The 22,268-nt window shown below is 41.3% G+C and overlaps 2 protein-coding genes across 2 annotated transcripts in view; both read right to left on the minus strand.

The window, feature by feature from the left end:
- Nucleotides 1-22,268, minus strand: part of LOC308100635 (uncharacterized protein) — a gene marked incomplete at its 3' end in the record, with an annotated part of 59,163 nt that overhangs the window by 31,194 nt on the left and 5,701 nt on the right. The gene's annotated exons all lie outside the window — the stretch shown is intronic.
- LOC308099767 (uncharacterized protein) lies at nucleotides 8,235-18,235 on the minus strand. The gene is made up of 7 exons (XM_080448523.1): nucleotides 18,109-18,235; nucleotides 17,778-17,985; nucleotides 14,615-14,719; nucleotides 14,143-14,313; nucleotides 8,978-9,120; nucleotides 8,662-8,762; nucleotides 8,235-8,562 (listed from the first exon to the last, which is right to left on the minus strand). The coding sequence occupies exons 2-7, from the start codon at nucleotides 17,983-17,985 to the stop codon at nucleotides 8,412-8,414; spliced, it is 879 nt and encodes a 292-aa protein (XP_080304649.1). The 5' UTR covers nucleotides 18,109-18,235; the 3' UTR covers nucleotides 8,235-8,411.

Consider the following 22,268-nt stretch of genomic DNA (forward strand, 5'->3'; position numbering starts at 1 on the left):
GTTTGGGGGGGGGGGGGGTGCTCCGTGGCCCAAAATATTTTCAGATGGGGGGTTTGTGGACAAATACATATTCATCTGGGGGTTAAACCTTGCCATGAAAATGTTTGAGAACCACTAGTTAAAACAAAATTAGGAAACAAGCCCAGATAAGCAACTGCACTCACCCAAGCAACTTTACAGAAAAAGAAGCCCAAAGTGGCTTATAATCAGCGGACATGGCAACACGTTATATGCTCAGTACAGTCGGGGGAGCCCACGGTATCCTCGCCTCTTCTGACTTCCTCCTCGTTATTAGCCTAGGGTAGGTGGAGGGTACACTGCCTACCCTGCCTACCCTCTCCACTGGAGCTGTAGCGGGAGGGGGGGGGGCAGCAGCCACCGGGCTCCGCCAAACTTCGGTCAACTCAACTGTCATTGCATCTCTGTATTGTATGTGTTTATTATTTTATTTTACAGACGGCACGGGGTGGGCGGCCATGGGCCCCAAATGACTCTGGGCCCCAAATGACTCTGGGCCCGGACGCAACTGTGTCGTCTGCATCACGGTAGTTACGCCCCCAATATATGATGTCTGTGTACCTGTGTAACATCCACTGTCCTTATTATATATATGTGTTTATAATATATAATATATGTATATAATATCTGTGTACCTGTGTAACATCCACTGCAACAGTATGAGTAAATATACTGTAGTTTTTTTTTACTTTGCTGCATGCCACTCCCTGTCTCTCTCTCCCTGTTTCCTGTTCTCTACTATATGCTATCATGCAGAAAAGCCCAAACATGGACTTTAAAGCCCTGAAATAAAATAAAATAAATATATAATTACCTTGGTCTGTCTCTATGTTGACGTACACACTTTCCTCCTCCTGTATCTCCTCCTCTTCTCTCTCCTCCTGTATCTCCTCCTCTTCTGTCTCCTCCTGCATCTCAACCCTGCTCCTGACTCCTCTGTTGTACCGAACACGCTGTGATGGACCTGGTTGACCAGAAACATCTGGATGACCAGAAACATCTGCAGACATCTTAAGGAACAGCACAAAAACATCAATTAAGTATTAATAATGTACATATCAATATTAGCCTTTTAGTTTATTACAATACAATGCCCTACATTTCTAAATATATTTAAATGTAATGTTACTCACTTTGTCCAATATCTGTGTTTGTCCTACATTGGGCTTCACTGATGTAGAACGGACTGATCTGCTGTCTGACTTTAACACCGTCCAACCAAAGCACGTACTTTTAGAGACACATGAACGTGCATTCACATGCATGTGGACGTGCATGTGGACGTGCACACCAACACACAACGGTGCAGAATAACCAATAGACTCTTTACCACAGAAAGTATTCCTAGACGTGGTCACGTGGTGCTGACGTGACAAACAGAGTTGTGGTTTCAGATGTATGAACTGTGCTGTAGATGAGCTGGCCAATAAAGTCATTATCACACATATTATATAATATAGATATATTTTTAAAGTTGTACATTTAGTTGTGTTCATGATAGTGGTGACACTGTATTGTATAAAGAATAATCGCCTCACTGATTTCCCCATCAGTTATCCAGCAAGTTAAACACGTCCACAAATAATTCTCAGGACCACGACATGCTGTTTAGATCCTTTACTCATGGAGCAGTGTGAAACTGTAAAATACACAGTACAATAACAGTGGTAAATATAAATGCACAAACATAACGCATTACAATGATGATAAAAGCTTGTATCCTTGCAGTACATGGCAACATAGGCAGGAGCCATCACACATGTTAGCTAACTGGCTGCTCATCTATCAAACATCATGAACATAAATCTGGTCAAAAATAATGTGCTCATATGAAAGATACATCCCTCCACAATGTATAAACTTACAAGCAATGCCTTCTGAAGGGCTATGAATGTAGGATGGCAAGGATTGAAAACATCTGCTTCTCTGGAACACACATCATATTCTGAGCTTCAAAAGAATCACTTCCTGTGACACAGGAACTAGAAAGTCAATGTAGAAAGAATATAGTGTCCAGCAGGGGGCTCCAAAACACTTCACATTAACTGGCAGGCCAGAACACTCCCCGCCATGGTATCTCTAAGATACCACTACTAAATACAACTACGTGGTTTGATCTGACGATAGGAGGTACTGTCCCACTCGCGCTCTCGGCTGTCCCTTTGGCGGTCAGTTCCTTCTGCCCCTGCCAGAGAGGGCGGCATGCCAGGAGGAAGCTCTCTGTGTCCTCCTTTTAAGTTATTGAGCCTGTATCTTCCACAACAAGGCTCTGAGTCCTCTTGAGTGGAGCTGCTCCTTCCCATGTGAGGAGATTGCTGGCAGCAGTGCTCCTCCCTGTGTAGGTCTGGACTGTGGCCTGTCGTGCGACAAGGCGGAATCCGTATGGGGTTGTCCGGAGGAGTTGCCGGTAGAGACCTCCTGCGACGGACAGGTCTGCCGTCATAATTCCTTTTGAGGCGGTACCTGTCTGGCTCACTGAAGTGTCGAGGTGGGTGCCTTCTCCCTAGACCGTGGTTGAGGGTTTGATGCGGTTTGACTTTGTGGCTCTCACACAGGCTGAAGTGGCTTGGCCTGCCACTCTCTGAGATGGAGGTTTTCATACTGGTCACCTCCTTTGGCCTGTGTGTGCTGCCCAGGCACACATCACCAATTATTACCCAGCCCAGGTCCAGCTTCTGGGCATATGGGGCATTGTGGGGGCCATTGGATTGCCTGCGGACTTTGTGCACTCTCAATATGTCTCTCCCCAATAACAACAGGATTTCAGCACCAGAGTTTAGTGGTGGAATTTCGTGAGCTATGGCATTGAGATGGCGGTGGTTGCGGGCAGCTGCAGGGGTAGGTATCTCTTCTCTATTGTTTGGAAGCATGTTGCACTCTATTAAAGTAGGCAGTGGAATGCTTGTCTTACCATCTAAAGGTTCTATAATGAAGCCAGTTGCTCTCCTGCCTGTTGTTTCTGCAACTCCAGAGCATGTTTTTAATGTGTATGGAGTTGTGGTACCTTTTATGCCAAATGTGTCAAAAAACTCAGACCTCGCCAATGACCTGTTACTTTGGTCATCTACTATGGCGTACATCATTCTGCTCTTGCTTCGGCTGCCGGTCGGGTACACGTTCACAAGGCATATTTTGGAGCATGATTTCCCACTGAAACCCTTTCCACATACCTCAGTGCATTTTGATGTAACGCGTGTGTCATACATGTCTTCGTCCTCCCCGCCGTGCTGTGATGGGGGAGGAGATGAATTGGAGAGCCATGGAGCTGGGCCTGGATGGAGAGCAGCGGGATGTCTGTCGCTATCACACTCAGTGCATTTAATGTCCGCCTCGCAGTTCCTTGCTATATGCTTGGTGGATGCACAGCACTTATAGCAGATATAATACTGTTTCAGGATCTCCTTCCTGTTTTCCAGGGGCATTTCTCTGAAACCTCTACATTTCTTTAGCGGATGGGGTTTGTGATGTATTGGGCATTGTCTGTCTGGGTCTTCTGTATGGTTGACAGGAGGAGGACTGGAAGAGGAGGATATGTCTGTTTTATGAACAGACACTGGTCTATGGGCATAACTGTGACCCTCAAACCTGTCTTTCCTATTTGGGGCTGTGGAGGGTGAAGTGAGAATGAAGCTGGGGTCGTTACGTGCCTGGGCTTCTGTGCGCACAAACTCTGCAAAAAAGGAGAAAGGGGGAAAAGGGACCCTATATTCTCTTTTAAAGGTAGACCCTCGCATCGTCCACTTTTCCTGGAGTCCATACGGCAACTTATCTACAATTGGGTTAACACCTCTTGATGTATCAAGATATGAGAGGCCCTGAAGGTAGCCATCTTGTTTTGCAGCCTCTAACTCGGTCAGTAGGTCCCCTAATTCACGAAGCTTTTGGTGGTCTCTAGCTGTTATTTTGGGAAAGTTTTCGATCTTTGTGAAAAGAGCACTTTCTATAGCTTCCGGTGACCCATACGTGTCATCTAACCTCTCCCATATGAGGTTCAGTCCAGCAGGCAGAACACAGTCAAACTTTATTATTCACTCTAGACTCTGACAAGTGACTTTTCTTCTGTGAATGACATTCTCTAGCTCCCAAAGCCCCATAGTCCACAGCGCCCCCATGAGGCACATATTTACCATCACTCTTGAATGAAATGGTCTCGAGTGCGGAAGAATCTTGGCCAATGTGAATACTGGCCAGCTGCGAGAGGCCAATCGTACTCGGGAACGGTTTGAATCAATCGGACCCAGTCTGAATCCGCCCTTAATGTGCAGTACTAGCACTAGCAGTACTTGCAAAATTTAAAACAGGAACATTTTACATCTGAATATTGTCTAAAGTTACATTGTTTGCATCATTTAATGTACTTCTTTTGGATAGAAATCAGACACAGAATATCCATTCAAAACCAAACCCATATACATATATCTACAAAAATACTATTTTCACAAAAGAATGATCACATCTCACTATTTAGAAGCAGCTTGTAGTTCTGCTGAAGCAGCTCTTTAAGGAGCAGGCAGGCAGGCTCTATTAGCTCAATGTCACTTTTAACCCATTTTGGGTGGGAACCCCTATTTGTAAATATACCTTTCAGGATGGGAACCCCTTTTGGGGTGCTTTGTTTATAGCAACATACAATACATTTGTTGACATTTTTTAATACATTTTTGAAGTTTTTCAGAAAACCTAGGTCAGGATTTAGAAGGCGTTTTTTAGAATCGACCTCAGGTCTAAATGGGTTAAGGAGGACTTAAACGTGACATATGGCCTCAGCATTACTGATCTGTGACACTGAGGGTAGTTTTTTTCACCCCCACAAGCAGCAGTGATAATGTTATATTGGTCGGTCCACTAGTTTGGTCCTAAATAAGACTCATAAACTAGCTGGCTTGCTGTGGAATTTAAAGGTTCTATGACATTCATTTTCACTTTTTTTTTTAAAATGTTTTTTTGGGGGGTTTTATGACCTCAATTACACCCAAAAAATCTGAACTTTGAACATTCAGTGGATTTTCTGTGGTCTGGGGTTTTCTGAATAATTAGGCTGAAAAGTAATCTGAGCTTGGCCCTTAGGCAGTGAGGTCACAGCCGATTAATCCCGCCCACTCTCCTCCTCGCCCCTCCCCTCCCCTATCCTTTCCTTTGGGGGGGCGGAGCAGAGGCGATGATTGACAGGCAAAATCCCTCACCAGCGACACCCGCAGGCAAAGATTTATTTTTTCATTGCAGTTGAAAAGGCTTTAGAAATGTGAGAGAAAAACACCTGCCATGGATCAATGGAGTGGAATTTTTTGTTAAAACTTTCTATACACGTTTGAAGGACCATGACATTAAAAGACTTTTAATGTGTGGTAAAACTGAACGTCATGAAACCTTTAATGTGTACCTTCATGCTCTCTGGAGGATGAACTATAGTGAATATGGAGATCCCATGACCTTTCCTCTGGTGTCACCATTAGGCCACATTTTCCAGTTGCACATCAGATCTAAAGGTTGGGCTGTCTGAGAGCATTCATGATCCTCAGAGGATGAACCATACTGAATACGACCTTTAGGCCCAGGAGTCATAATGTTCACTTGCACACAATGCTGTACTTATACTCTAAAAGCAGGACTGGGTTTTACCAGCTGCTCATAAATACATTGCTATAAGCTTGAGTGTAAAAAGTCCTTGCTAATTTCTTAACTACTTTAAAACTAGTGATTTAACAACATTGGGTCAAACCACTCAAACTTAAGGAAAGTCTTAAATGTATTAAACTGTTAGTGATGTTTAGACGTTACTAAGACATTAATAGTCAGACACTGGTCTGGTGGTGGTGTGGTGAATCACTCACAGCAGCTTTAAAAGGATCAGATCTTAATACATTATAATTGCCCTCTATAACTAAAATAGCTATAATAACTTTAAATGAAAAACACCTTAAATATTTTAATTCTTTTATAATTAGTTAATCTTTTACTCAAGGGGGACAACGCCCGTCGCAAGTTGATGATGTCATGTGTCCATGTGTGGTCCAGCCCTATGGAATGTTATTAGCATGTCTTAATAAAAAACAACTTAAGACTTTCTAAGGTTAATATGAACATCAAAACAATATTTTAAACACATTTTATCAGCACATGCATTCCATACAGTCCACAGGGCTGGACCACACACGGACAAATGACATCGTCAATTTGCGACGGGCATTGAGTAAAAGATTAACTATTTATGAAATACATTTTATATTTTAGTTATAGAGGGCAATTATAATGTATTAAGTTATGAAGTTATTTAGTTATGAATTATTTTGCTTATTAGCCAGGGATCCTTTTAAGAGAGGGACAGGAAACAAGAAAGCATACTACACTACAGCCATAACCACAAAGAACAGGGGATCACTTGATATATAGCCTCGATCTCCAGGCTTTTATTGTTTAGTTTTGCTAAAAAATAAAAGCCTGGCCCAGCGAGTCGGTGTACTCGGTATGAGGAAGTGTTTCATTTCCCAACCAACCAGAGTGCAGTGGGCGTCCCTCGTAAAGTTGTGTTAACGGGGCGGGGGTTGACGGACAGATCGGTGAACCAATGGGATCGGGCGCAATCTCTCACCGGCTCTATACACCCGCCCCTCTATACACGAAATCAGGAGCGTTGGGGCAGTCTACTTGATATATGAATCAAACATGCACTATAGTGATGCTCATAAATCAACATCAGATGTCTACATTCTTACTGAAACAACACTCACAAAAGACAGGCTTGCGCCCTAACCACTCTGCTATGAGGTCGCCTTATGTTTGGGCATCATGCTTTCACCAGATCAGAACCCAAGTAGTTTGGTGCTGATTGGTCCAAGCAGTTTGTGAGATTAACTCCAGACACACAGATACACACACAGGACCCTCTTCTAGACAGCTAGACTACTGTTCCCTGTACACACAATCTCTTTAGTGAAAATATCCTATCTACAAGCTTGTAGATGGGATATGTTCGACTATTTTCACAGAATGTTCACCTGTTATGAAATGTCCAGAATAGGGACGTTAGGGTTGAAGTGGTTAAATGTGTCTCTCCATGAACCGCTCAGGGTTCTACTGAATGTATCGTGTAGCCTTAAGTTTAATCTATAGATGGGTTTCCTGTTTGTAAACATGAGAGGATGATGCGCGCGCAGTGGAGGGTTGAGCAGTAGAGGGCGCTATTACCCGCAGCAGCTCTAGTCAAATGTACATTCATAAAATAAATGGTCTTCACCGGGTTTAATGAAAGTAGATTAAATGATGCAGTTTGTAATATCTTCTTTACTCAATAAAAATGATTTGTCGGAAGTTGGATCTGTTTGTATATAATAGCAGCATTATGCCTATTATGCCTAAAATAGCAGCATTATGCCTATCTAAATCCCGAAAATAACAACAGAGTGAATGGCACTTCCGGTTCGTTCTACCACCCGCATGCGCAGATTGCGCACTCTGCATTGCGCACTCTGCTCTGTGATGACGTCGCGCGGAAACCCATCTATACTCTGTAGTACAACAGTGCTGCTTGTGGAGAAGGACTGATCTGGTTGACAACAACAGATGGAGTATCATTATTTTTTTAAATACAAAAAAGAAAAATGGATGGATGAGTTGATCTCTACTTCACTCATTCACTTTTTTGAGCTACAAACATGTTGTGATGTAATGCAACAATGGAGGAATTAAAGACAGATTGAAAATTAAACGAGTTTTGTTCGTTCAGATCTGTGTTCTGTTTGTGTAAAACCGTTCTTATTTATATTACTGGTGAGTAATTGTATCTCCACATCTGCTATTTTGGATTATTTTGACAAATGTTTTCTTATGGGGGTCTATAATGGGGGTCCATGACAGTGTTTGAGAACCACTGGCATAGACCAGAACAAAGCAGCCTGGGTACTGTAGGTCAGTGTGTCTCCATGTAGAGGTCTTTTTTTGATTGATTAAATACTTTATTAACAGTTTTCATTAAGTACAGAGGTACAGTTACAATGATGCTAAAATAATACCACAAAAAGCCCTGAGGGCTTGTTTCCATTGTGGTCCTGCATCAATGCGTCAAGACATATAAAGACATACAATACAAGAAATCATCAATACTAGGAGCAATACAAGTATATTTACAGAAAAACTGAGGGGGGTCATTTATTTTGTCAGCTAGAAGACATGTCTAGATCCAGTTGTAAATTGCAGACAGGTTCTCTTTTATGGTGGTTTTGAAGGCCCAGAGACCCCCAGGGTCCTAGAGGGGTTCCCCTCAGAGCGCATATCTCCACCAGGTTGATATGCCAACACACACACACACACACACACACACACACACACACACACACACACACACACACACACACACACACACACACACACACACAGCTGCACTTTCATCAATGACGTTAAGTCAAAGTCAAACATATTTTCTCACAGATCCAGTTGAATTTTGTATTGGAACATATCATATTTCTCCATCCTTCTCCATACAAGTGTCCATAGAATACACAGTTCCGTTCTATTGTATAGTTACCAGGATATCCGCTGGCCCAGTACCTGTAGAGTAAACAACAACATGTTAACCTCATCCACTCAATCATTCACATACAGAGACTTTGATAGAATTATAATAGAACAACTAATAAAATGTCTCACTGTGTTGTCAGTGGTGTTCCATCCACCCAAGTCCATTTCTCCTCAGTCTTTTTCAGACCAATCCAAGAATCTGCATGACCACTCAATCCTCTGATGAATTCCTGATAATTTGACAATGATTGAACATAATTTATTTTCTCTAATACATATAATCATGGAATCACAAAATAAGCATTTTTGTGGATGATGGACACCTGGGCACCACATGCATGTACGCAGTTTACGCACGCACACACACACACACACACACACACACACACACACACACACACACACACACACACACACACACACACACACACACAGATACACTAACCTGTTCTTCTTCACTGTTAATGACCACCAGATCTGCTCCTGCATTCAGACATTGATCTCTACTTTCATTCCAGGTTTTCGCTTCAGCAGATCTGTAATAACAGCTGCATCCAAACTTCTTCCATCCACTGGGACACCACTTGTCTAAATATTAAACACAAATTTTATTGATTCAATGCACTTATAATCATTCTAATACGTACTGCAATTGTGAAATACTGAAATACTAAACCAGAGTCATAAATTATCTGATTAATGTTAGCATAATGATGAGGTTTTACTACTAACCAAAATATGGTGATGGTGATAAACCAATAATGATAATGTTTTAGGCCACATCCACACGGAGACGATTTTAGGTGAAACCGCATAAGTTTTTAATCGTTTACACGTTTCGTCCACACGGAGCCGGCGTTTTGGGTGCCCGAAAACGCACATTTTTGAAACCGGGTCCCAGAGTGAATAAATCTGAAAACGCCACCCTTGCGTCTCCGTGTGTACAACCAAATACGCATCTTTCCTGAACCGATGACGCTATAGCTCCACCTCTCGCTTAACCCGCATGCGCCGAGCACCCCCCCCCCCTGCATGCGCCACCCCCCCCCCCCCTCCGCATGCGCCCCCCCCCCAACAACAAACACCGACCCCGTCAGCGTTGTACTACTTAACGCGATGGGGCTTTTACAGCGCTGCTCCTACACTACCACCGTCAGCAACAAGTGGACATGGAGTAAATGTACTTAGTTACTTTCCGCTTAGTTACTTTTTAATGTATTTTCACGTGCATACAAATGAGCCATGCGGTCTTATAAGAATGAAAACAAACGCCTTGCTGTTGGCCATGGATCACATGACGGTCGTCTGTTACGACGGTCATGGATGAACTTCACCCTGGTGTTTGCACTTTCTCCATTTATAACCCGTACATCTACATAAACGTTCATATTTCTAATATAAAGTGCTGACCCCATGGCCACGGATGTTACAATTATGTATGGGCCCGCATAAGTACACCTATCTTCCGTATTGTTCAATAAAAACCCTTTTACTCGGATTGGTGGCTATTGTCTTCGAATTGTCTCCATTGGCTTTCATTTCAGAGTTTAGAAACAAGGTAAATGGCATGCTCCTGTTAGCAGAAAAAAGCTACCTCGATGACAAAATTGAGGAAAATCAAAACAAACCACGAGAGCTTTGGAAGCTATTCAACAACCTACTAGGCTGCAGCAAAAAAAATAAAACCAGGTTTACAAACCTAAACCTCAAGGTGAAGGAGACTCACTACAACAAATTGGGAAGTGAGTAAAATCCTCAACATATTCTTTACGACCGTAGCCTCAGAACTGGTTTAAAAACTACCCCCTCACTCTGGGTGCTATCGTAAAGAGTATGTTGACTCATTTTACGAAAAACAAGCTGTACGCAAAGATGATTTTAAACTCTCCCCTGTGTCAGATGGGGTGTTTAAAAAATGTAGTGCACTTCAACAACACAGAGCCACAGGACTCGACAATATCCCCGCCAAATTTCTAAAAGACTAAGCCGCCTCCATTGCTCCAATCATTACTCACATAATAAACCTCTCCATCATACAGGGTGATGGACCTAACGACTTCAAAAAAGCAAGGGTGACCCCTCTGTACAAAAAAGGAAACCAATTAGACCCTGGCAACTACCGCCCTATTTCTATTCTTAGCTCCATCTCGAAAGTCATGGGAAAAATTGTCTATGAACAGGTCGATAAGTATCTTGCAGAGAATAAATCATTTACAAATTCCAATCTGGTTTCAGAACAAACCACTCCACTGACACATGCCTTCTCTATTTAAACGACTCTATCAAACAAGATGTCAACAATGGCAAATATTGCGGCATGGTCATGCTGGACCTCCAGAAGGCCTTTGACACCGTTAATTACCCAATTATGATCGATAAGCTCAAAGCAATTTTTTGATGATACGTCGGTGAGCTGGATGAGATCCTACCTGGAAGGGAGGGAGCAAGTGGTGGAAGTAAACGGCACCCAGTCCCCTCCCCTCCCAGTGACATGTGGTGTTCCGCAAGGAAGTATACTAGGACCTTTACTGTTCCTGATTATGTGAACGATATGTCTTCAGCTTGCATCTGCAAACTGTTCCTGTTCGCAGATGACTCAGCTCTGCTGGTCTCAGACAGGAACAGGCTGCAGGTTGAGAAAATTCAGCTCTGAACTCAACAAGATCTGCATCTTGCTCTCGGACAACAAACTATCATTACACCTTGGTAAAACTGAATCCATCCTCTTTGGGTCCAGTCCTAACCTTAGCAAGGCTGAGAGCTTCACGATCAAAGTGGGTGATGATGTTATCACAAGAAAGGAGGAAATTACCTACCTGGGTTCCATCTTGGAGGCAAACCTCTCCGGTAACAAAAACGCCGAAAGAGTGATCAAAAAGGTTAACCAAAGAACACGCTTTTTGTATAGGATTGGACGTCTAGTCAGTAAGAATACTCTGAAGATTCTTGCAGGGGCCCTCATACAAGGTTATTATGATTATTCATGCACTTCATGGTATCACAACACCTCCAAGGCCTTAAAAACAAAGCTCCAAACATCCCAAAACAAACTAGTAAGGCTACTTCTTGGCCTCAATCACAAAACCCATCTAATCCCTGCTCATTTTGCTAGGATTGGATGGCTTAGGGTTGAGGACAGAGTACAGCAACTTGCTATGGGCCTGGTCTTCAAGATACACCACAACATTGGGATCCCCCTGTATTTGTCTAAATACTTCCTAAATGTTAATGAAGTCCACGATCATAACACCAGAGGCAGCTCCACAAATCATGTTCAACCCAGATTTGGCTCAACAAAGGGAATGAACTCGTTCTCATGCTATTCATCAAAAATGTGGAATGCCCTACCAAAAGGAGTAAAGGAGTGTAAAACCCTACTCACTTTCAAAACTGCCCTAAAGATACACCTGCAGGAGGCTGTAATTTGAAAATGGCCCCTGTCTAAGTCTTAACCTACCCCCCCTACCCCCCCCCTATTTCTTTTTCTTCTCTTCTACATTTTTTTTTTCACTCTTCATACCAGTAACCTGTAAGCTGATTGTATGACATTCTGTATAGTAGTGTGTATATCTGTCTCTCTATGTCTGTCTCTTATATGTCATCATGATTTGTGTGCATGGGGATCTCATCTTAAACAAGCTCAGTGCTTAACACATTGGGTGCCAGAGGTTTATTAAAATATTATACGTTGAGTGCCAGCATTTCTTCCATCCACTTGCGTTATACATTTCGTGCTGTGAGAAGCCCCGACGCGGAAATGCATGTAAACAAAGCGTGCGTGCGAGACGGCGGAGGGTCCCGACTAACGCCTGGAACAATAATATTTCCAACGCGACCCTCCATTGCAGCGTGATCGCCGATCGAAAACGGCTCGTTTCCACCACATTAAAAAGAAATGGAGATATTAAGCTTTTAATCAAGGAGATAACATTGAAAACGCCGACCGGAAGGATTTTTGACATGGAGCCTCATCCAGCCTCTTCTTCTCAGAAACTGCTTGGGTGATGTCAAAGTTTCGTTTTAGCGCCCCACGTGGCCCACATGTATAAAAATAGAATTGGGTCAAAAACGGTCCGGACCGTTTTCGGCACTTCTCGTTTGGACCCTCAAAAACGGTCCGGACCGTTTTTGGCATTCAATGTGTTAATGAGTGTCCCAGTTTAGTAGACCTTGTATTGTGAATTTGTCCATGTACTGATGTTCTCATGTCTTACTAAATAAAGTACATCAATCAATCAATCAATCAATCAATCATTTACGCGACCCTATCGGTTGGGAGGAGTATTGCACGCTTGTACATTATAACTATGAGAAATTGGCCGCCGATCGGATTAAAATGCTCTTTATTGAACAATACGGAAGATACGGGTACTTACACCCACTCGAAGTGAATTGTAACATCCATGGCCATGAGTTAACTTTATATTTGAAATCTGAACGTTAATGTAGATGTACGGGTTGTAAATAGAGAAAGTACAAACACCCGGTTGAATTCAGCCAGGACGGTAGTGACGACGTTCGCAACCTATCTGATGCGCAGCATCTCGACTATAGTTGACCAGTGGGCAGGCATGCAATGCTCATTTGGTATGTTCTTGCACTCTATTTCAATGACGTGACGCGCACGTCGCTTAACACCTACACTGCAAGTCACACAATGGACAATTGATATGCATCTAGGCTTATTCCTATGTTAATTCGCTATGTGTGAGTCGGGAGCCTTTGAAAACTTTGTTGAGGTGCGAATTTAAAGTAGTTTTAAATCTATGCGTGTGCCTGCGTGTGCTCCTGGTCAAATAGGTTCCGGCACGGCGTGCAAGGCCGTCCAGTGAGCATTGCACCCCTGCCAGTGGGTCAAATTCATTTGGGTGGAAGAAGTACTCGGATATTTTACTTAAGTAAAAGTAGCAATACCACAATATAAAAATACTCTGTTACAAGTAAAAGGCCTGTGCTCAAAATGTTACTTGAGTTCAATCAAAGTAAAAGTACAAAAGTATTGGCATCAAAATATACTTAAAGTACTGAAATGTTTGAAAATAGCTGATCTATAAGCTCACAATGCGTTGCGATGCGCGTTGTGAGCTTGTAGATCGGCTATTTTCAAATAGACTATGTAAAATAGGGCAAATAATGTATGTTTTATAATGTAATGATTTATATCTGCAAAGTAACTAGTAACTAAAGCGTTCAAATAATTGTAGTGCAGTAAAAGTACAATATTTTCCTCTGAGATGTAGTGGAGTAGAAGTAAAAGTATTGAAAATTGGAAATACTCGAGGAAAGTAAAAAAAATACCTCAAAATTGTACTTAAGTACAGTACTTGAGTAAATGTACTGTACTTAGTTACTTTCCACCACAGCACCACCCACAGGCCGACCCTATATACTACAGCGTTTTCAGTTTGTGGTGTTTTCAGTGGTTTCGTGTGGACATTTCTTGAGACGATTCCGTGTGTATGGTAAACTTTTTGAAAACGTCTCTGTGTGGATGTGGCCTTAATCTATGTTTACCACTACATCTCTGGCTGACAATAATTAAAATGTTAATAATAATCATACTCTTAATTAAATTCCTTCCAAAATGTTTATGATCTCTCTCAGTCTCACCTGCACATTCAAGCTGCTTTACTTCTCTTTGTAGCTGCTTTCTCTCAATGGTCAGGTTGTGGTTGTTGATCTCCAACAGGTTTTTCTCCACATTCAAGTTGATATATTTGGTCAGAAGCAGGTTTTTCTCCATTGTCAGGTTGTTCAGTAACTGGTCATTGGCTGGGTTACCTGTAAAGGACAAAACAGTGATGATAAACTACTGCTATACTGTTTATGATGAGGGGAAGCATCTGTGTGTAAAATTAACTTTGTGAAGAACAAAATTCAACGTTACTATTCTCTTTTACATGCATATGTTACGGTCTAATCTGTGATTAGATCCATAACCATATTAATGAAAAATGTGGGTAAAAAGACTAATCACATCAAGGTTTAGGGTAATGCTGCAGTGGTCTTCAGTTGCCAGAGCAAGAAAATATCAGTGACAAACTCCCTGAGTGAGTGATGTGGTAGTTTTAGATCTACTCACGTTGTACAGCCTGGCCGATGATGACAGCCATCAGGATCAGACACAACATCCCCAGACATACAGAAACCACTCTGAGAGGGTTTCTCCACATGTTAGAGCTCTGTCCTGTAATGGAATGAACAACTATAGGTGTGCAGAGACTAAAGACCAAGACATGAGTTTAAAAGCCCTGCTAGCTACTTCCAACCTGATAGTGATTTAAACCGTCTAAAATACACGCTAAAGGTACAAAGAGGGATACACTTTTAATTATTTTTTTTGTCACTTAGTTTTTTATTAGATTTTTCACACACACACACACACACACACACACACACACACACACACATACAACATATACAAAATAAAATAAAAACAGTGGGAGACAGACTACGCATACGTAAAACAAAAGATCAACAGGGAAACATATAATTTCAATTCAGTCCAGTCATGACTGTAATATCACAAGGCAAGGGCTTGAATTATTTGTTATTATTTTTGTTTATATTATTTTTCCTCACTCTCTGGGGGAGCCTAGGTATATCGTCTGGTTCTTTATCTAGTCATCCTCTCATTATACTTTACATCCCCTCTTTATCATTAATTTGCTTCTCAAAATCCCCCTCTTTATCTGACTTCAAAGAAATGTTCAGTTCTTTTGTACTGTCTCCACATATTAAAAAAACAAGACAAAAATGTGACTTCCAAACACGGGGTAAAAAACTCTGTGACCCCTAAACCCTCCTAACAGGGTGTGGGGGCAAACCCCATCCTAAATGGGGGCCCCACCCTAGGCAACTAGTTCTAATCCCATCCTTGGGTTTCCCCAGCACCTAGCCATCCTCCTCTTAACATAAAAACCTCTCTGTTGGTACATTTCCCCCCCCAAACAGGAAAAAAATATTATATCTATGTGTTTATGATATCTATAATATATATATATAACAGTTGTGCAACGAGGCAACAGTGGGCCCGGGGTGGTCACCGTGGGCCCTCAACACCCCCCCCCCCCCCCCCCCCCCCGCCACTGATGGAGACAAATTCAGTGTCGCGATAGTTCATGTAGCCACGGAAGCAGGATGTTTTCATGCTGGCTCACTCTCCCCGGACCCCCCCCCCCCCATTCGTTGACAATTTCATGAATACATACACCTACAAATCAGTCAGTCTCTCCACGTTCAACCTCTCTTCATTCTCATTCGCTACAAGTTAGCTCACTCACGCCCTCACACGCATCTCAGGCGGTTCATTTAAAGGAGAATTTTGGACTCAGTTTTTCTTACCTTTTCTATGATGTTATGATATCTTAGGATGAATGGTACAGTAGAACAATTTCATAACTCCATCCCGGGTCCGCCACAGCTTAAAACGTGCGCGGATAGGTCTTGCGCTAGATTATATTTTAATTGCTTTTTATTTATAAATTTTTTTGTGAGATCTGATGTTCATAGTGACAGAACACTATGCAACCAAAAAAAAAGTCTCACTAGACGAGATTGAAATCTCGAGAATTCAATCTCGTCTAGCGAGACTTCTGTTTATTTGTATTTTTTTTGACAGTGTTCTGTCACTATGAAAGTCAGATCAAAAAAAAAAAGCTATTAAAACATGTGATCTAACGCAAGGCCTATCCGCGCACGTTTTAAGCTGTGGCGGACCCAGGATGGAGTTATGAAAACTTTCTACTGTACCATTCATCCTAAGATATCATAACATCATAGAAAAGGTAAGAAAAACTTAGTCCAAAAATCTCCTTTAAGACAGTCTCTGTTCATTCTACGTGCTTCGCTGTCTCAGCCGGTCGTACAGATGTCGGGTTTCAAATTCCCACTGTGTCACACTCCGCTCCTCAGCCCTTGGACCTTGACTGCCCTAATAAGGTTTTGGACTTATTAGGACTGTTCTGTAGTTCATTTGTTCTGTATTTGTCTTGTATTCCTGTTCTGTTTGGTTTTGGTTTTCTGTTACTCTGTTGTTGCCTTGGTATTGTGTATCTTATTTTGTAGTATTGTTTCCTGTCTGCCTAGTTACTGTTACCTGCCTGGTCTGGAACTGAAATTTCAACCATTACCATACAAAAATATCAAGTCAAGTGCAATCATCAGTATGTTAATCATAAATAATGTTTTTATTATCGTGCATAAAATAAAATAAAAAGTATAATTATACATATTAAACTATTGACGTATTCTCTTTGCATTATTTGAATTAGGGGTCTGTAATAAGATGAAAAGGCAGTGGCTAAATAGATCTCATGCCCACAATGAAACTGTTGGGGCCCAGAGGGGTTCCTTCTGTTCTAACCTTCTTCAATTAGCACTCACGTCACAAATGTGTTTCGTATATATATATATATATATATATATATTATATATATATATATATATATATGGCACATATATATATATGGCACAAAATATTTTGAGATGGGGGGTTTGTGGACAAATACATATTCATCTGTGGGTTAAACCTTGCCATGACAATGTTTGAGAACCACTAATTAAAACAAAATTAGGAAACAAGCCCAGATAAGCAACTGCACTCACCCAAGCAACTTTATGGAAAAAGAAGCCCAAAGTGGCTTATAATAAGCGGACATGGCAACACTGCAGCTCAGTACAGTCGGGGGAGCCCACGGTATCCTCGCCTCTTCTGACTTCCTCCTCGTTATTAGCCTAGGGTAGGTGGAGGGTACACTGCCTACCCTGCCTACCCTCTCCACTGGAGAGGGTAGGCTCAGAGATGCAACTGTCATTGCATCTCTGTATTGTATGTGTTTATTATTTTATTTTACGGACGGCAGGGGGTGGGCGGCCATGGGCCCCAAAGGACTCTGGGCCCGAACGCAACTGTGTCGTCTGCATCACGGTAGTTACGCCCCCAATATATGATGTCTGTGTACCTGTGTAACATCCACTGTCCTTATTATATATATGTGTTTATAATATATAATATATGTAAATAATATCTGTGTACCTGTGTAACATCCACTGCAACAGTATGAGTAAATATACTGTAGTTTTTTTTTTACTTTGCTGCATGCCACTCCACGTCTCTCTCTCCCTGTTTCCTGTTCTCTACTATATGCTATCATGCAGAAAAGCCCAAATAATATCTTGGGAGAAAAAAAACTCTAACATGGACTTTAAAGCCCTGAAATAAAATAAAATAAATATATAATTACCTTGATCTCCAGGGCCTTGGTCTGTCTCTATGTTGACGTACACACTGTCCTCCTGTATCTCCTCCTCTTCTCTCTCCTCCTGTATCTCCTCCTCTTCTGTCTCCTCCTGCATCTCAAACCTGCTCCTGACTCCTCTGTTGTACCGAACACGCTGTGATGGACCTGGTTGACCAGAAACATCTGGATGACCAGAAACATCTGCAGACATCTTAAGGAACAGCACAAAAACATCAATTAAGTATTAATAATGTACATATCAATATTAGCCTTTTAGTTTATTACAATACAATGCCCTACATTTCTAAATATATTTAAATGTAATGTTACTCACTTTGTCCAATATCTGTGTTTGTCCTACATTGGGCTTCACTGCTGTAGAACGGACTGATCTGCTGTCTGACTTTAACACCGTCCAACCAAAGCACGTACTTTTAGAGACACATGAACGTGCATTCACATGCCTGTGGACGTGCACACCAACACACAACGGTGCAGAATAACCAATAGACTCTTTACCACAGAAAGTATTCCTAGACGTGGTCACATGGTGCTGACGTGACAAACAGAGTTGTGGTTTCAGATGTATGAACTGTGCTGTAGATGAGCTGGCCAATAAAGTCATTATCACACATATTATATAATATATATATTTTTTTAAAGTTGTACATTTAGTTGTGTTCATGATAGTGGTGACACTGTATTGTATAAAGAATAATCATAACTAGTAATGTGTGATAGATTGATGAAACAATAAAATGAACATCATAGTAGTCTGTGGTCAATAAGACCTCGTCTGCTTTTTCAGACTCAGGAAATGGTTTTAGAGACAAAGCTTCCTCTTCCTGTCTGCTTTATTTCCTGAAGCAAAAACAGCAGTGCTCTCTGCATGGTTAAAGAGGTGGTGCCATGGTTTAGCACTTTTTCTGTTTTTCATGTGTCTATGAGGTTGATAGAACTTCATTAAGCCCCCTGGTGGTGTTTTTATGGTGTTTTATGTCTTCTCTGACTATTTTGAGTTTCTACCTGGAGGCTGAAACCTTGATTGATTGATGTAGTTTATTTAGTAAGACATGAGAATAGTACATGACAGTACATAACAGTACATGGAAGTACAAATTCACAATACAAGGTCTACTAAACTGGAACTCTCATTAAGCACGCAGCTTGTTTAAGATGAGAACCCCATGCACACAAATCATGATGACATATAAGAGGCAGACAGATATACACACTACTATACAGAATGTCATACAATCAGCTTTCAGGTTACTGGTATGAAGAGAGAAAAAAATATATATATATACAAAAGAGGAAAATGAAGGAGGGGGGGGGTAGGTTAAGACTTAGACAGGGGCCATTTTCGAATTGCAGCCTCCTGAAGGTGTATCTTTGGGGCAGTTTTGAAAGTGAGTAGGGTTTTACACTCCTTTACTCCTTTTGGTAGGGCATTCCACATTTTTGATGAATAGCATGAGAACGAGTTCATTCCCTTAGTTGAGCCAAATCTGGGTTGAACATGATTTGTGGAGCTGCCTCTGGTGTTATGATCATGGACTTCATTAACATTTTGGAAGTATTTTGACAAATACAGGGGGGATCCCAATGTTGTGGTGTATCTTGAAGACCAGGCCCATAGCAAGTTGCTGTACTCTGTCCTCAACCCTAAGCCATCCAATCCTAGCTAAATGAGCAGGGGTTAGATGGGTTTTGCGATTGAGGCCAAGAAGTACAGTGGTCACCTGCTGACCTTTGCGCCTCAGTCTCTGAAAGGCACCTACCACTACCTACCTTACCCTAGGTTGTGAAAGGTTGGGGGTGTGGCTATGCCTTGGGGGTGTGTTTTCTGCTGTAATACAGTAGGTGGACAGTGGGTGGCAGAAGAGAGCTAAAATGTTTGCAGAGGAAAGAAATTACTCTAGATTACATTACATTAAGGTATATGTCTATTTATGAATTGATTAATTTAAGTAAATACATTGATTCATTAATGTAATTCATAATCCTTAAATCTTATCATTTAAATGCCTGCTCATCTGCCATCTCTGTCCCAAAAATAATCTGTGGGCTAATAATAATAATAATAATAATAATAATAATACAAAATCTAGATTATTTAATTGTTCAATTATTTAATTTTTTAAGTAACTAAAAAGTAATATGTAATATTAATATATTGCCGAATGTCCCGTTTTTTACCACAATATAAAAATACTCTGTTACAAGTAAAAGGCCTGTGTTAAAGATATTACTGAGTAAAACTAGGCTACAAAGCCAATACAAAGTATTGGCATCAAACTTGCTTAGTTTGTTTTCAAATAATTGTAGTGGAGTAAAATAACTTACTTTACACCACATCTAATTAGTATTATTAAAGATAGATTGTAACATCTACAAAGTACATCTTGTGCGCGCTGACAGACAGACAGACAGACAAACAGACAGACAAACGTTGTATATATAGTAGGCCTATTGTTATTATTCATCCCGAATCAACTGCTGTGTTGTAATTACTTCTTTCCTCTGTGACTCAGACAGGCAAGTTAGTCTAGTGGTTACAGCTGATGTCCAGTCATTTTACGGCCCGGGTTTGAATCCCAGGCAATGAGCTTGCAAATCTGCTTTTTGTTTTTGAAAGCTAGAAACTCGAACTTTGATCAGTGATTTTATTATTAAACGTGTACTATATAGCCTACTGTTGTTTGATTATTAATTATTTAGTCACATGGGAAGCCTAAAAATACACATGAGGACTCATACAGGGGGAAAAACATTTACTTGTTCCGTTTGTACCAAAGGTTTTGGTGAAACAAGTAATCTGAAAAGACACATGAGGACTCATACAGGGGAAAAGACAGTTACTTGTTCTAGACTAAAATGTTAGATAATAGCGTTGCATCGCGACTCGTTGTGAGCTTGTAGATCTTTTTTTTTCTTTTGCCTATTTAATAGCCGCGCTGAAATTGCATCTGAACAAATAGCCTGGCTTGATAGAACTCCCCCTCCCCCGCTCAAAGAAAGAGACACACGCCACACGGTGATGATTTTGATTATTATTACAAAACATACATTAACCACTTCAGCCTTATATAAACGTTGTCTATTTTAAAAATAGCAGAACTAAGCTACATGTTGTAAGCTTGTAGATCTGCTATTTTCAATTTTAACATAACATGTGAAACTGGACTTTCTTTATAACGAGTACTTTAACTTTTTTTAATTTTGATACCAAGCGCCACCTCGTGGCTGAACGGCCACACTAAACTTTCTAATCCTTGCAATGGGAGGCGCTAAGATTCTGTGGGCGTCAACTTTTAAAGGTACCTAAACATACCTCTGTGGACCTGTGAGGTCCAATAGGCGGCCGTTTGAAGATCGGGCATGAACGAACAGATAACCACTGTAGCCTCAAGTTTGTTTTGGGATGTTTGGAGCCTTGTTTTTAAGGCCTTGGAGGTGTTGTGATACCATGAAGTGCATGCATCATCATAATGACCTTGAATGAGGGCCCCTGCAAGAATCTTCAGAGTATTCTTACTGACTAGACGATCAATCCTCCACAAATAGCGTGTTGTTTGGTTGACATTTTTGATCACTTTTTCGGCGTTTTTGTTACCAGAGAGGTTTGACTCCAAGATGGAGCCCAGGTAGGTAATTTCATCCTTTCTTTTGATGACATCATCACCCACTTTGATCGTGAAACTCTCTGCCTTGCTAAGGTTAGGACTGGACCCAAAGAGGATGGATTCAGTTTTACCCAGGTGTAATGAAAGTTTGTTGTCAGAGAGCCAGATGCAGATCTTGTTGAGTTCGGAGCTGAGAGTTTTCTCAACCTGCAGCCTGTCCCTGTCCGAGACTAGCAGGGCTGAGTCATCTGCGAACAGGAACAGTTTGCAGTCGCAGGCTGATGACATATCATTCACATATATCAGGAACAGTAAGGGTCCTAGTATACTTCCTTGTGGGACACCACAAGTCACAGGGAGGGGGGGGACTGGGTGCCGTTTACTTCCACCACTTGCTCTTGAGGGTCAAACGTGCCAATAGAAAAACAGCGCTTTAGTGACATAGTAAAAACATACCCTCCCCCTCATTATCATAACACAGCAGGTGTGGGCATGAGGAGGAGGAGGGACTAGGACAGGTTGGTGGTGCTAAGGTGAGAACCAGGTATACTTAATGAACTGGAGGCGTGTCCACATAAAAACATAATGTTAACAATTTCTGTATACTTTCTTGAAAAAAATCTTCCTCCTAGTATAACCATAATACCTGATGATTATGTTTTAGGGGGGGAAAAAATCACTGAAAATAACGGCACCCCGTCTTTAAATATATATATATATATATATATATATATATATTTGGATATGTTCGGGGGAAAAAAAAGATCTACAAGCTCACAACGAAACATAGCAGATGCTTTGCTTGTTTTTTTTTTCTTCCAATTTCAGGCGTGTGTGTATAGACGAATCCACAGACGCGCTGCCTGTA

The sequence above is a fragment of the Gymnoscopelus braueri genome, assembly GCF_963280865.1.
Source record: "Gymnoscopelus braueri genome assembly, chromosome: 14".
NCBI lineage: Eukaryota > Metazoa > Chordata > Actinopteri > Myctophiformes > Myctophidae > Gymnoscopelus > Gymnoscopelus braueri.

Coding starts and splice junctions, on each gene's coding strand:
- LOC308099767 (XM_080448523.1), bottom strand. CDS start 17,985: ATGTCTGCAGATGTTTCTGGTCATCCAGATGTTTCTGGTCAACCAGGT. Junction 14,720..17,777: donor CCAAGGCCCTGGAGATCAAG/GTAATTATATAT, acceptor ATTCCATTACAG/GACAGAGCTCTAACATGTGG. Junction 8,563..8,661: donor GGAACACCACTGACAACACA/GTGAGACATTTT, acceptor TTTACTCTACAG/GTACTGGGCCAGCGGATATC.